The sequence below is a fragment of the Lycium barbarum genome, chromosome 1 (genome assembly GCF_019175385.1).
Source record: "Lycium barbarum isolate Lr01 chromosome 1, ASM1917538v2, whole genome shotgun sequence".
Lineage (NCBI taxonomy): Eukaryota > Viridiplantae > Streptophyta > Magnoliopsida > Solanales > Solanaceae > Lycium > Lycium barbarum.
Window position 1 is genome coordinate 141,352,003 of NC_083337.1, and position 16,219 is coordinate 141,368,221.

Genomic DNA, 16,219 nt, shown 5'->3' on the forward strand with positions numbered 1-16,219 from the left:
TTTGGATGGTTGTCCAACATGTGTATACTTAGAAGCTTCCGTTGTTTATGTACTAATAAGGGGTCGTTTAGGCGAAGGTTTGAAGAACTAATTCCATCATGATATGTCACAAGAGATACTATAGTGTTTGATTGGTTGCATAAGAAAAAAAAATCATTGCATAACCAATCAATGTTTGATTGGTGGTGCTAAAATAATAACTGCATTATGTATAATGCAAGAATTGATATATTATTTTATGTGGGATAGAATATGAAATAAGCATACATATATTAGCAATAAATAAATTAAGCTTATTTAAAACATAATTACCTTTTAAAGTAAGTAGTTCGTTCATACATAACAATCTTCTCATTATTAATCACTGCGTAAGAATTCACTCATTATTAATTTCCACATGAACAATCTTGGTGTTATAATTTCCGTAGAACCATCATTATACACATAAACCAAACCAGCCTGGAAAAAATTGATAGCTGCACTCCAAATCATGTCTGTCAAGAAAAATTCCTATTGGTCCCCAAAGTTACTCTTCTTTTGTTCTCATCTCAATCCGAAACCACCCACCCTGCCTCTTTAGCACTCAATTAAAGTATTTACTTTTTACGGGATGGCTAAATGTCCAAATTCGAAATTGATGGGTTCTTTTCTTCTTTTTTCCGAATTATTGAAAAGATGTACTCCCAGAATACAGCCCCACAATAACACTTCCCAAAAATTAACCCAATCCATTATTTCGAACCAAAAGCAAATCAATAATGTCCCAAATCGAGCTGAAAAGGTGAACCTATTCTTCAGTATCTGCTACTCCCCCCGTTTCAATTATTTTTTTTTTTGGTTGCAATTCTTTTAGTTTCAGTTTTTCACGTGGCATATTTAAGAACGCAAGATTAAAGAATAATCCGGTACATTTTGCATATTTTTAATTTAAGATCATAAGATTCAAAAAAATTCTCTATTTCTTCGGGGTGAAAATCCCTACTTTGCTTTAAAAATCAAATTCTCCCCTCAAGTATAAACAATAGACATTCTCTCCCTTTTATCCTATGTAATATCTATTTTACCCTTGACATTTTCAATCCTCCATCTATATAATACCTTTTTATATTATATAATTTTTTTTTAACCTAGGTATTTATAGATTTTTATTTAAATTCATATTATAAGTAAAATAAAAATTTTAATAATTTATTACAAAATCTAATGTTACTTTTTATGATTGATATTTTAATATATATACACAAACACACACACACTCACATATTACCTGTTATATATATATATATATATATATATATATAAATTAAAGCTTCGCTTCTCTGTTATTCTCGATTGTCAATATATAAATGAATTTTAGTTGTCATTAATAGAATATTTTAAATTATAATTTAAAATCCATTTATAATATAAATAGATAATCTTTTAAGAATTGTTACAGAATATACCTTTATTTTTATTAATTATTTTATCTTATCTAAATTGAAAGATATTTATAAAGTTATTCTCACCTGTTATTTTTACTAGTATAAATAGATATCAGAATTGTGATTATTATTAATAAAAAAAAATCTTTTTCTTCTCATTTATTTCATTATAAAATAACATTAAGTTATATACTCAATTAGTATTTTTCATTTTTCTTTTTTCGTCTCGAAAGTATTATTTATTTATTTTATAGAAAATTTGTTAGATTAAAAAAATCATGATTTTAAAGAAGTAAAAGTAAACAAAACAAGTTGATAATATAAGGGTAAATTGAAATTTTTAAAAAGTCAATTAGGATAAAAGGAGAGAATGACTATATTCAAAATTAAGGGAGGAATTTTATTTTTAAAGCAAACTTGGAGGGCGAAAATGATTTTCACCTATTTTCTTCAACTTTATGTCAAAAGAATATTTACACGGAAAAAAAAAACCAAACAACACAATTCCGCCATTCAACCAAAGACATACACGTGGCTGATTCTGTGCCGCACCAATAGAAAGGAACAGCACACGAACAAGACCTTATGGGATCAGTATAGGATCTACTTTTTTGTTCTGTGTCAGGTCAAGTCATCGCCACGCGCTTAGTAAATACGCGCCTCCATGTGTGGGACTCAGAGAGGCAATTGCCGTGTCAGTTGGGGCGACGAGAGCCGTTGATGTGTGGAGGGACGGTGGAGATGCCTTGTTTGGATAGCGCGTCGAGAACACTCTCCGTTGAAGGAGGCTTTAAGCCCAACGGCAGAGGCAACCATGGCTTGTTTATTGCTTCCTTCACTACTTTATCTATCACCTCCTCTGCCTGCAAAACCCCACAGAACATTTTAGACAATTGGACATAAAAAATTAAAAAAAAAAAAAAAAAAAATTCCACATATCATAATAGTGTGTGAAAATATTCAGCACTACTACGTCAAATATATTGAAGAATATGCGCAAAGCACTCATCCACTTGTCACATTCGCTTAACACGGTAATACTTTAATTGTACCGGGTTTTTACGCCAAATCATATCAAATTATCGTGATTTAATGAAGTGAACTTATATATTAGCTGGGACAAACTTACCGGATGAAGATCAACTGATTTCTCTAATATGCTATATCTACTCTGTATTCCCTCAGCTCTGTGAAATCCAGCTGCATTCTGCATTATACAACCAATGTACAGTAATGAACATGGTCCAATTGTGCATTCGCATAGAATTTATAATGCTGAATTGAATATAAACATTCAAAGTAGATAGTAGCACTGATGAATTTTACTTGAGGGTACGGTGGACATGATCCTAAAGATGGAGGCGTAACGGGGCAACCCCATACATCAGCATACAACTGCAAATCATCAAATAACAGATTCTTTTAATTCTTTGAACTCCGAATTCAGTGGAACACTTAATGTATGTTCTTTCAGCTAAAAAGCAGAGTAATTTAGTCTAAGGACATAAATATTACCCCTGGATGAGGATTCCAGTGCCAAGTCTCAGGCGGTTGCCATCCAGGATAATAAGGCGAACCCCACATATGTGCACCATTCGGGTAACTGCCTGGTGGTATCCAGGCAGGATAGAATTGACCAGCCGTGGGTGCATGATTAGAATGATATGTTGGAAAGGGCATGACAGGTTTATGTGGATAACAGCCCCTCTGTACTGAATCTCTAGGTTGAGGACGAGGCCATCTTTTTTCGTGGTCCTTTGGCAAAATTTGCCTCCGCTGCATCCTGAATTTCTGCCAGGAAAATGGAAATTAAAAAGGGTTGTTGTTTAAGCTGAGCAATATAATAGTCTATTCGTATTTGCACAACTTGCTTTATAATGTCTATCTTAAAATTTGACAGATGACAACTTCTTTTTCGGGTGCTAACAAACTGGAAATGGCAATGCTTACTAATGTATACATTTCCGAATTGGAATATTTCTCATGCAAACAATTCAGTCAGAATATTTTTCATCCTACCAAACAGAGCATGGTTTACTCAATTTAGGTGGTTCGTTGACGATCCTTATTAAATTTACTGCCTTATGATGTTAAGTATCATGCTCCCATTTGTTTTTTCACGTATTGAAATAACTTCAATTGGAAAACAAGACTAACGATTATCAAAAAGCAGAAAAAAAACTCGACTAACCTGGAGATGGCTAGCGATATTATGTCTCGTCAAGCCTTCTACTTTCATCAGCTCTAATATTCGAGAAGGAATGGCTTGATCTATACCGAGTTGCTCCACTGCTTTAACAAATTTCTTGTGTAGTTCAGGTGTCCAGTCTACCTGGATCCCAAGTAGAGACAAAAGCTTTACTCCCACAAATCAGTGATTCAAAAAATGCAGAAGATTCTTCGATCTATGCTGAGTTACGTACATAATACTAAAAAGCACAAGCAAACTCTATTTAGAACCTATTACGATTGTCAAATATCATCTATTTATTGGTGAAGACATAATCTCATCTACCATTTTGCATGTTGAGCAAAAAAACTAAATGAAAGCTTCATTTCACCTCAAAGTCCACAGGTATGAAAAATGGCTCTCTCTTAAGCAATCATCCAGAGTGAGAGTCCACCATAATTGATAATGATGGAGTAACAATGGCAAAGACTGTGTTCCATGGATAATGATTGAATATATAAATGGACTAAGTGTTCATAAGGTTAAAAAAATACATGCACATTTGACATACTTTCCCATATTACAGAAAGATCCATTAGCTAAAAACAACAATTTATCCAAGAATTAGACAAGTATACTATAAGCTTATTTTTCAGGCCTACACACATAAGATTGGCCGAGGAACTTATGCAACCAGGAAAAAGGTGAACTTAGGCCAGAATGCAACGGTGTTGCAACTATGATGATTTCGACTTTTAACACTAGCAGTTATGGAAACTCAATATGCTATAAATATTGTCAGTCATTGAATTAGTCAGCACTTGTTCCTTCTTACCTTCATTTTCTTCTTATTAGCTTTTGTCCCACTTGAACTATGGAGACCAGAAGCTTTATTAGTGTCAGCAGAATGAGTACTGTCATTGCCTGGGCAGTCATTACTTTGTGAACAAGTAGCAAGACGACCCTCCATCTTTTGATCAGCAGTAGAATCATGCTCCTGTTTTGTGATAGCCTCTCCTAGTTGCCCAGTAGTCTCAGCAAGAGAATCGCAACAAGTAGTTTCGACAGATTTTGTGTCCCCTTCATGCGCCCCACTATCTTGTTCATTTGACAACGTAGTATGATCTTGGAAATCACCATCATCCACTGACCTCACTCCTTGTTTCTGTTGTGGGGTTGAAGGAGCTGGATATTTATCAGAGCACAGTGGTGATTCTTTTTGGTTTTCCACCACTGAGGTCAAGGGTTCAGCTCCATTAGAATTTTCATTATCTGCTTCGCACTTTACTGATTGGAGCTCTAGCATGGATGAAAGAGATTCTTTAACCGGCATAAGAGACTCACAGTCATTCTTTCCTCCAGAATGAAATGCCTATGTTCCGACTAATAAAAGTCAGATTTTCCTCTACATATAATAAGCTCAACAGTCTAAAAGAACATATTTAACCCAGTGAAGTTTAAGTGAAAAAACCTTGTGGACCACATGCTGCCATATATTTCTCAGTTTATCATCTGATAATGGTTTCTGAAGGAACTCAACTGCACCAAGCTGCAAAAAAATTATATAAAGAATTGGTATCGTTCAGCAATATTTCACTTACTTATGAAATTACATCAAATGAAAATTGATCCCCGAGATCTTACCGCTATACACTTCATCATGGTGCTAAAAGAGTGAATGTTTGACACCACTGGAAAAAGGAAGGGATAAAGAAGTTCTATCAGAAATATGTCACTTAGCGAGCAAGATTTCCAAATTTTATTGTTTCTATGATGTGTCTTAGCAGAGAGTGCTTTTCACAATATTGATAATCTGAATCTAGAATCACTTCAAAAACAAGAAGGAAGGAAGTTAACACTAGATCTAACTTAATAAAGCAAGTATCAATTCCAGGAACAAGATTTAATTTATGGCAAAGATGTAGCTTTACTTATTAACGGTTAGTAACCACAAGGCTAGTTAGCAAATCTAGGAGTTTAGCACTTCTGAGTATGCGTCTAATTACAATACGGAAGCACTTACTTATAGTCGGCAGATCTTTAGCGCTTTCGAGAAATTTGAGGCTCCCATCGCTGTTGCCAGGACTTACCTGTTGACAATTTACAGAGACATCATAAATAGCAAAAATAACATCAGGCCTCTGTTAACTTCCTGGTAATAAACCACTACAAAGCGAAAATCGATGAGGAGAGCTGTAGATGTTTCCGGTGCAGTATATAATAGTTTAACAAAACCTTTCTCGATGACACAGCCTAAGATAATTTGTCTAGATGAAAACAACATAAATTAGAGGGTAAAACTTCATACTGATGCGAAAAAGAAAAAAAACAGTACCTCTACAATGGCAACATGGAATACTTCCAACTTGGTTGAGATTGCAGTTAAAGCTTCATTTTCATTGCTGAACGTGTAAACTGCAAGGACATGAATGATTTTGTCACATGTATGAAGATGAACTTTCAGGAAGGTTCAACAAAAGAAGCATTGCACCAGATAGAACATTCCAAACAAGATCCAGATCATATCGTTAAAATCTTTGATCAGATCAATTGGAGCGTCACAATAAATATGAGTGCCAGCAGATTTACACTGGGAAACAGTTTTACAAGGCAGAGGCACTAAGCAGGGTGTCTTACCTATCATGAGGAGAGCAAACGTCCCAAGATACGGACAGTAAGCCCCACAAATTTTAAAAGCAGAATTATCCAAGGCCATAAATAGGACGAGGCCTCTAGGAGTTGTTGCAAGCTAATTCAGAAATGAAAGAAGCCTACTGAAAGCATTTGTTACTACTTAATTTTGTGTAGTTTGGCATTCCACTGGTTTCTAAACTAGTATAGTATACTATAAGAGGTAACTGTATTAGTCGTCTCTTTTGGAAGTTAAAGAAAAAAGAATTAAGAAAATCAACTTTTCCTCCAATTATTCGGAGCATTTGTGGAAATTATCAATGTTTTGTTCATTTGAAGAAACTATGTAACTCCTGTAACTGGAAACAACAGAAATAAATTGGACTTGCAGAGATCATAGATGGAAATTTTGAAACAAAATGCTATTTTAGCCTTAAATTTCCATCAAAATATAGACAAAGAACAACGGACAAAGCACAGATCCCCTTAATGCTCTTAACCCCAAAACAAGAAAGATGGATAATGCTTAGATCACTATATTGCTATTTAGCTTGGATGCGAAAGCTATAAAGCTTGAAGGGGAGATCAAACAGAAAAAGACCAAGGAATGCAAAATCAAGTTGGAAAAAAAGATTGAAATGAAAAGGAAAAGGAAGTACACAAAAAGAATGAACAAAAAGAAAACAAGAAAGGAAGGAGAAGTTACCTATATAGTTCATTTCCTCAAGTCTTGATCTCATCTGAGAGGCAGAATTTTGGTCTTGATCAAGAAGAAGGACTCTAAGTCCTTTTGGGAAATCTTTCCACCCCAACAATTCATTCTCAGTGCAAACCATTTCTGAACTGGCATCCTTTTCAGGCAGCTAAATAGCCTCTAATATAATTATGATGGTCACTTGTCATCATCTAATCTATCTGCAGACACCAAATTCTCCTCAAATTACACATCCTCAACTAAAAGCTATAGACTTTTTAGTAGATGTAGTCATGACAAAGAATTTTTGAAATCCACTTATCAAGAAAATAAAAGTAAAACAAACAAGCCTTTAGAAATCCACTCTTACACCCCAATAGCAAACATGATTCATATTGCAGACCATTTAATAAAAAGGACATGATGATGCAGCATAAAACAACAAAAACACCAAACCCCGTGTGAGATCTTCAAATATAAGAAAGAAAAGACAACATAGTAGACCATGTGAATACACAAACGTCACAATCCCAAGACAAATTACTTGATTAAGAAAAGGGGAAAAAAGGAGGACCATCTGTCTATATACTACATACTTGGGAGAAAATTGAAAGAAAAGTATTTACTTTTTTCATACCTTTTGATGCATGGTGGATATGTACTACTCTTATATGATTTCTCTTTTGAGAGAATGCATGTCAAAAATAAAAAAGTAATAAATATAATCAGAAGTAGTTTTATATTATATACACATTTTGAGTACCTAAGGGAAGTGAAAAGGAAAGTCTCTAGGATTATTGTTTGTTTCTTGATTTGGTTGTTTTATTGATTGTATCAACACTACTAGCTGGAAACTGGACAGGAAAAAATAGTCAGAGAGAGAAAGAAGGGAGACAGTAAGACTGAAAAAGAGAGAAAAGCAGTACGTATATATTCAAGAAGAGAGAAGAGAAGGGCCAACAGGAATTTAAGTGCAGTTGCCCGACTTCTCTTAATCGTTGTTATCTGCTGCTGCGGACCACACTATATGCAATTTGCTAGCTCACCATTGGTCAATAAGTCTATATTTAATCGGTATCTTAGTTTTAATGGGCACGAAAATTTTAAGAATGTACAGAAAATTTTAGGATCTTGTTGTGATCATAACTAAAAGGGTGTATATCATATCAGCAAGGGAAAGATCAAAGGTGGGAAATGCCACGCACGAACTATCTGATCAAGTTTTCTTTTTTCTTATAACAGGCAACTAGCAAAGTCGTGTTTGAATTCCTTTTAAATTTTGTGTTTTAAACATATCATGATATTATGAGTGACATTGAGAATAAAAAGGAAATATTATAACAAAAAAAAACTTTATTAAATATAGAAAAGCGGTTGGAAAAATGAGATTTTTTTTAAACATACTAAAAAATAAAATAAGTTACAGCAATAGAAGTATTGAGTATGATTTAAATTATATATATACATGCAGGGTAAGATTTTTTAATTCATAATAATAGGTGAGTTACTATTTTTATTAAGTTATCTCTCGATCTTATTTATGTGGCACACTTTCGATTAAAAAATCCAAGAACCAATAATATTTTTTTATACTTATAAACAATTTAATTAAACTTATCTTTTTATTCTTAATGAGATGATTTATAACCATACAAAAATCTATGATTTTTTTTCTATTTGTTTTAGGAGAAAGGCCAGAGAATGAAAATGAGAAGAGATTACAAGGTGGAAAATCAAACTCTCACCAATAAGGTGAAAGTTCATGTAGGAACCAATTAGACTACACTATAAAATTCCACGTGCGTGGCTTTTTATACTAGAAGTTCTAAAATTTTATATTTCTTTTTAAATCCATGTCCAATCAAATATTATCATACAAATTGAGACAAAAAGTAAAATATATAAATTCTAACTCTTGAATATATTGGGTTCACATAGAGACAAGTGAGGATGACTCAGTGGTTAAGCACCTCCACCTACGACCGATAGGTCCTGGGTTCGAGTCACACTGGAGGGGAAGTGTGGAAACACTATAAATCCTCCTAAATGGGAGGGGAAAAAAATATTGGGTTCACATAGAAAAAGAACTCTTGATCTTTCTCGGGCAATTTGCACGGATATCCTTCTTTGGGGGTGGTCTTTAATTTTTGTCCCACAAATTGCTAGTCTTTAATTTTTTCCCTTCGCCTAAAATACCCCGAGGTTCTGGGTTCAAACCCCGGTTTAATCATAAAAATAAAATAAAAATTCGCAAGGCAAGGCTTGTGAAAAGTCTGCCTTATGCGACAGACTTTGCCTTATAATGCTGACTTTTAGTTATGCCTTAAGGAAAAATCTGTCTTATGCGGCAGGCTTTGCCTTAAGGCATAACTAAAAGTCTGCCGGATACGGCAGATTTTGCCTTATAACCCATACTTTAGTTATGCCTTATGGCAAATTTTGCCGCATAAGGCAAACTTTTTGCAAAGCCTTGCCTTGCGAAATTATTATAATTTTTGATTGAATAGGGATTCGAACTCAAAACCTTAGAATATTTTCAGCTACCTTTTTAAGCGAAGGGCAAAAATAAAGACCAGCAAGTTGAGGGGAAAAAATTAAAGGCCAGTGCCTTTGAAGGACAATCCGCGGAAAAAATTGATCTTTCTCCCATCACCTTTTTAAAGATGGACAAAAAACATATATGTACATAGTAAGAAGATATATTTACAGAACACGATGATACTTTTTAGTTTACAAAATATATCAATAGATTTATTACAAAATCTATACGATGTAAATTAAAAAGAAGGAAATAAAACACATTAAATAAATTATTTCCTTATTTTATCCACTATTCTCTCTCCATTCAAGTTAAGAGACGTTGTTCTTTGATTTTCTCTAACTTTTGTTCTTTTATTTCACCCACTTTTCTCTCCCCATTCAAAATTAAGAGATATTGTTCCCTAATTTTCTCCAACTTTAACTCAAAAAGTCCATTCTAATTGGTAATTTTTATGTACAAAATTCATACACCAAAAAACATATATGTATAATTTTTGTATGCAATTTAATGTCATTTTTAAGACGGCTAAGATGCCCGAAGAATGGGGATACAGTACAATGATTCCATTGTATAAGAACAAGGGCGACATTCAAAGTTGCAACAACTATAGAGGGATCAAGTTGCTAAGCCACACTATGAAAGTGTGTGAAAGGGTGGTGGAGATGAGGGTGAGGAGAGGCGTGTCTATCTCAGAGAACCAGTTCGGATTCATGCCGGGGCGCTCAACTACAGAAGTTATTCATCTTATACGGAGACTGGTGGAGCAGTATAGGGAGAGGAAGAGGGACCTGCACATGGTATTCATCGACCTAGAAAAGGCATACGACAAAGTGCCGAGAGAGGTTCTATGGAGATGCTTGGAGGCCAGAGGTGTACCTGTGGCGTATATTAGGGCGATCAAGGACATGTATGATAGGGCCAAGACCAGGGTAAGGACTATGGGAGGAGACTGAGAGAACTTTCCAGTGGTGATGGGGTTGCACCAGGGATCAGCTCTTAGCCCATTTTTATTTTTCTTGGTAATGGATGGATTGACGCGACAAATTCAAGGTGAGGTGCCATGGTGTATGTTATTTGCAAATGACATAGTCCTGATTGACGAGTCTCGCAGCAGAGTTAATGCTAAGCTGGAGGTTTGGAGACAAACTCTGGAGTCTAAAGGGTTCAAGTAGAGTAGGACCAAGACAGAGTACTTGGAGTGCAAGTTCAGTGATATAACGCATGAGGCGGACGTTGAAGTGAAGCTTGGCACCCAGGTCATACAGAACAAAGATAGTTTCAAGTATCTTGGGTCTATTATACAAGGAAATAGGGACATTGATGATGACGTCACACACCGTATTGGTGCAGGGTGGATGAAATGGAGGCTTGCTTCCGGAGTGTTGCGTGACAAGAAGGTGCCACAAAAACTTAAAGGCAAGTTCTACAAAGCGGTGGTTAGACCAACTATGTTGTATAGGACGGAGTGTTGGCCAGTCAAGAAATCTCATGTTCAGAAGAAGAAAGTGACGGAAATGAGAATGCTGCGATGGATGTATGGGAACTCTAGGATCGATAGGATTAGGAATGAAGTCATCCGAGATAAGGTTGGAGTAGCCTCAGTGGAAGACAAGATGCGGGAAGCGAGGCTGAGATGGTTTGGGCATGTGATGCGGAGAGATGCAAATGCCCCAGTGCGGAGGTGCGAAAGGCTGGCTAGCGACGGTTTCAGAAGAGATAGAGGTAGGCCGAAAAAATATTGGGGAGAAGTGATTAGACAGGACACAGCGCATTTCCTGCTTACTGAAAATATGACCTTGGATAGGAGGGTATGGAGGACTCATATTAGGGTAGAAGGCTAGTAGGTAGTCGTGTTTATCCTTTCTTACGAGTAGTTTTATTGCTCTATAGTTTCTTGTCTCTTGATTTCTGCGAGTATCTGTTGGCTATAATGGCCTATTTACTTTCATTGTTTTCATTTTCATAATTTCTTTGATTTGTTTGCCCATATCTGACCTTTCGTATGCCTTTTCTTGAGCCGAGGGTCTTCCGGAAACAGCCTCCCTATCTAAGGTAGAGGTAAGGTCTGCGTACGCTCTACCCTCCCCAGACCCCACGTTGTGGGATTCACTGGGTATGTTGTTGTTGTTGTTGTTGTAATTATAACTGTATAAATTCGTTATGATTTATATATATGAAACATGTATAAAAATCATATGTGTATTTTGATTATGATAAATTACATTTAAATTGTATAAAATATAATCAAAGTATGTATAAATTTTGAGAAAACATGTATAATAAATTTGCAATTGATACAAACTAGATTCCATACAAAGTTCATACACCAGAAAATAAATATGTATAAATTTTTGTATGCAATATGTATAACTGCATAAATTCGTTATAATTTTCATGTATGAAATATGTATAAAAGTTATATGTATATTTTGATTATGATAAAGTACATATAAATTGTATGAAATCTGATGAAGTATGTATAGATTATGAGAAAGTCTATATGTATAATAAGTTTTCTGATTGATACAAACCAGATTCCATACACATATCAGTTTTCAACATTTTTAAGACTAATTCATATCGAATTTATTCGCATTTCATACACATTGTACCACATATATCTAAATAATATATAGCAGACTCCATACACATCTCATACATATATTAGTTTTCAACATTATTGAAAACTATAGTTTATATAATATATAAAGATTTCAAACACACAATGATCACACATATCTCAAAACGATCCAAACCAATTTTTATATACAATTAATACACAGGTCAGTAATAAAAAATACTTTATAATATTAGTTTGAAAATTTATTCTAGGAGAGAAGATGAATTTTAGGTTTGAAAATGGTGTCTATCATAAAGAGAGAGAGAGAGAGAGAGAGAGATAAATTTTTTTAAAAAGAAGAAAAAGTTGATTGATAACTATCCTAAAATTAAGTCCACATTTAAAATAAGATTCTTTTCCTAAAAAAAAAAACCCTAAAATTGTGAATATCCCATTAAAATCAAATCTAGTATACTTATTAATTTTATTAATATGTTTTGTAAATAAAAAAAATATCCTTATATTTTATAATATAAAGTCTTTAACTGTATTATAAGGTCATTATCCCTTTAAAGATTGCGCTTAACTTTTGGGCTGTTTAGCGAATAATGCAAGTATTCTTGCCTCCAAATTATCATAAAAGACACACACCTTTAACCAACTTTTCAACTCAATCATGCAACACTTCCAACTTACCACTTATGATCAAATCAAGCTTTTTCAGTCATTTCTTGTTGCTTTTGTTGTTTATAAAGCTCATTAAGTATTATATATACTGCGCTCAAATTTTAATGCTGTTATTATGTGATTTCAAAAGCTACAAAACATGGAAAAAGTAAGGGGAAAAAATATTATATATTGTTCTTTTTTTCATAAACTTAGTAAATTTAGATTGAATGTTCTGACTCACCTTTGTTTTTTAATTTTTATTTTTCTACTAATAAAATTTTTATAAACCTGTATCCAAAAATATACTTAAACCAAAAATTGAAATTTTTAGAGGAACGGTATCTGAAAATGTATAAGAATTAAATCGAGCCCACTGAATACAAAGAGTGTCTTTAAGGGAATTATTCCCCTCAATGTATTCGAAGTTGTGGAATATATCCTCCTAGGATAGAACGATTTACTCACTGTTGTAGCGGTATTGCAAACTCCAGTGACAGCGAACTCACTCGAAGGATGTAAATCACACGAAAATTTAATATGCAAGAAAAGAAAAGAGGAGAAGATCAGAAAATTCATAAGGAATATTCTGAAGATCATCAGAATATATATAGCTATGGAAGTGTTGGTTTAGAAAGGTGCAACTCAGATAGACTGTGTTCTAACAGACGGGCAGGAATAATTTAAATTATTCCAAAAAGATTATTAAATAATCAGATCATTTGACCAAATTTGAAGTCGAAGTCGGGCAACGACGACGACGACGCGAAGGGAGTTCCTCTTCTCAACTTTTTATGAGCTAGAAGATGTACTTCTGCATATAAACACGAGAACTTTCCTTTCCACAACCAACGTGGGAGAAATGCTTCATCCAAAAAGCAACAAAAAAACAATTCAAAATTTTCATTTTCTCCGCATATTTCTTTCCTCCATTTCCCATTCATCTAACATTAAGCCCAACAAAAACGTCACCTTGGTAGCTTTTCGTTTTTGAAAAAAAAAAAAAAAAAAAAAAACTGTTTTCTACGACATAAATTCTTGATAAACTTGAATTTCGTATTTATAATCAGATTTTCCGACAAAGTGTCTGATGATTCCTGTCTGGTGCATCAAAGTAAGAGATTGATTTCAAATTCTCTGTCTTTTTAATTTGTACTAAAAATGGGAAGAAAAATAAAGGTTAAACCATATTGCCCGGTCAGTTTTATTCTGATTGATTGTGATGAGTTACCAAATATTTGATAATGAAACTAGATACTAAGGTAGTGATTCATGATGGTTCGCACCGGCGGAGCTAAAATTTCACCTAGGGGTTCAAAAATATGAAGAAGTAAATATACGAAGAAGTCAAGAGGGTTCAACATTTATTATATATACATAAAAAATAATTTTAATTTTATATATACACTGCAGCCCATCTAGCTCCGCTCCTGATGATTGGTTGGAAAAAATTCCAGCATGATATAATGTGCTTCGTACCTTCGTTATTAGCCAAAACTTTCGACGAAACATGCATTTTAAGAGTTTTCCTGGTCGTACTTAAAAGTGGATGCGAATAAATAGTGGACCACTCACCAACCAAGTAATGAAAATGCAGTAAATTTCAAGATTAATTTGTTGATCCTGGAGACTGGCAAGACAAAAAATCTCTTTCTAATTTATCATAAAAAACATAATTATCCGAAGTAAATTAGAAATTACATATTTTGTGCATTTTAAGGATTTGTATTTCCCTTTTGTTATACTAAGATAAATATTTTTTCATGCATATATCAATGACTTAGTTATGCATGAGTCACTTGTGCATTTATTAATTCCCCTATTGATATTATCAAAAACTCACGAGGTAAATAAGTAAGATAAGAAAGAGGCGTCTAAACATGGGTTGTTGCACCAGGAAGTTAGCCCTTTTTCTTTTCTTTTTCCACATTTAGTTTTTAGCCGATCTACATAGAGTACGTTATCGTTATTCATTTTTTTGTGCGGATTGCTCTTCAAACGCATTGGTCTTTAATTTTTGTCCCTCAAATTAGTAATTTTTAATTTTTGCCCTTCGCCTAATACTCCGAGATTCTGGGTTCAAATCCCAGCTCAGTAAAAAAAAATTGCAAGGCAGAGGTTTATAGCAAAGTTAAGCCTATTTGGGCAACAGATAGGCCTTAAGACAAATTTTTACCCAAAATTAGACTCATTAGGACAAAAGCTAGGCCTTAAGACAGAAGTTTGTAAAATTTCAACTAAGTGAAAAAAAAAAAAAAGTACCTGTGGGCAAACCTCTGCCTGAGGTAGAGTGCAAAACTCTATCTTGCGATTTTTTTTTAATTTTGACTGAACAGGAATTCTAACCTAAAACTAAGAAATTTTTAGCAAAAGGCAAAAATTAAAGACCACCAATTTGAGGGACAAAAACTAAAGACCAGTGCCTTTGAAGGGCAATCGCGCAAATGACCCTAGGTTATTTAGACCGTTGTAATTCAGTCCTTATGATGTTGTATTTAATTTGATACGTGTAACTTGTTTGTCATGTGCGTTTTCTTAATTTGATACAACTAACTTTAGCAGTGCCTTAACATCTGACATCTGAAATTGCCTCGTGTAGGGTCCTATCTTCACTTCAATTCAAACAAGAGTTTGGTCCAGGAGGGATTGGGGAAGAGTTCAAAAGGATTTAATGTATATACGCTAGCAGTATAGATAATTTATTACATTATCGGTATAATTTTAGGGAATATATATATATATATATATACATGTTAAGGAGAAAGATTTATGAAACGTGACGATAAATTTCCTTATTTATAAATTATAATGATATTTTACGAAACATGATGGATTTTCATATATTTTTCGTTTTTTAATTTATTTTCAGAAAATAATTATTTTTTTAAAAAAATATTTTTTTAATTTTTTTTTTTTTAAATATATTTTTTTTTTTGCTCAAAGGCTTAAAAGATTACATCAAATTTTTGTGTACGAAAGCTGTATGAAATGTGTATGTGTGAGCGAAATTTTTAATATAATTTTCATACACAAAATTATGAGTGAAAACTTTAAGCCTTGAATTTTGTATGAAAGTTGTTACAATGTAGTTGTAGTTGTATTAATTTCTTTAACACCTAATATTAACTTTATATACGAAAATTGTGAATAAAATTCTAAGTCTTGAGCGAAATATACACATTTCATATCAATCTCATGCATAAAATTTTGAGCGTAATGTTTAAGCCTTGATCTAGATATACACATTTCATACGTTCTTCATACATAAAATTTGAGCGAACTTTTTAAGCCTTGAGCAAGATACACACATTTCGTACACAAAATTTGAGCGATTATTTTAAGTCTTGAATGTTGTATCAAAGTTGTATACAATGTTGTTGTAGTTATATTAATTTTACAGAAATCTAACATGAACTTTATACACGAAAATGTGAGCGAAATGATTCCCATTCAAGCATTCTCATTCAATGTCAATGCTGCCTTCTTTTTTTTTTTTCAAATTCCTTTCCAACCAGTCAAGTGGCTTTCAGCT

General features: G+C 33.6%; 1 protein-coding gene across 5 annotated transcripts; it reads right to left on the reverse strand.

The window, feature by feature from the left end:
• Positions 1–1,801: 1,801 nt before the first annotated feature.
• Positions 1,802–8,152, reverse strand: LOC132640693 (two-component response regulator-like APRR2). 5 transcript variants are annotated; one of them, XM_060357428.1, is made up of 12 exons: positions 7,881–8,152; positions 6,932–7,140; positions 5,930–6,009; positions 5,618–5,684; positions 5,239–5,285; positions 5,066–5,143; positions 4,430–4,966; positions 3,616–3,756; positions 2,940–3,215; positions 2,751–2,819; positions 2,554–2,631; positions 1,802–2,287 (listed from the first exon to the last, which is right to left on the reverse strand). In XM_060357428.1, the coding sequence occupies exons 2-12, from the start codon at positions 7,059–7,061 to the stop codon at positions 2,120–2,122; spliced, it is 1,671 nt and encodes a 556-aa protein (XP_060213411.1). In that variant the 5' UTR covers positions 7,062–7,140; positions 7,881–8,152; the 3' UTR covers positions 1,802–2,119. The 5 variants fall into 5 exon arrangements, with proteins under 5 accessions (XP_060213411.1, XP_060213395.1, XP_060213387.1 ...); XM_060357412.1 differs by having other exon boundaries at positions 7,846–8,152; XM_060357404.1 differs by lacking the exon at positions 7,881–8,152 and adding an exon at positions 7,683–7,839.
• Positions 8,153–16,219: the final 8,067 nt, after the last annotated feature.

Bases quoted from the DNA above. Each gene is read 5' to 3' on its own strand.
- LOC132640693 (XM_060357428.1), bottom strand. From the start codon at position 7,061: ATGGTTTGCACTGAGAATGAATTGTTGGGGTGGAAAGATTTCCCAAAA. The intron at 5,144-5,238 runs GTAAGATCTCGG...ATTTTTTTGCAG, and splicing joins CCATGATGAAGTGTATAGCG to CTTGGTGCAGTTGAGTTCCT. The intron at 4,967-5,065 runs GTTTTTTCACTT...GTCGGAACATAG, and splicing joins GGCAGCATGTGGTCCACAAG to GCATTTCATTCTGGAGGAAA.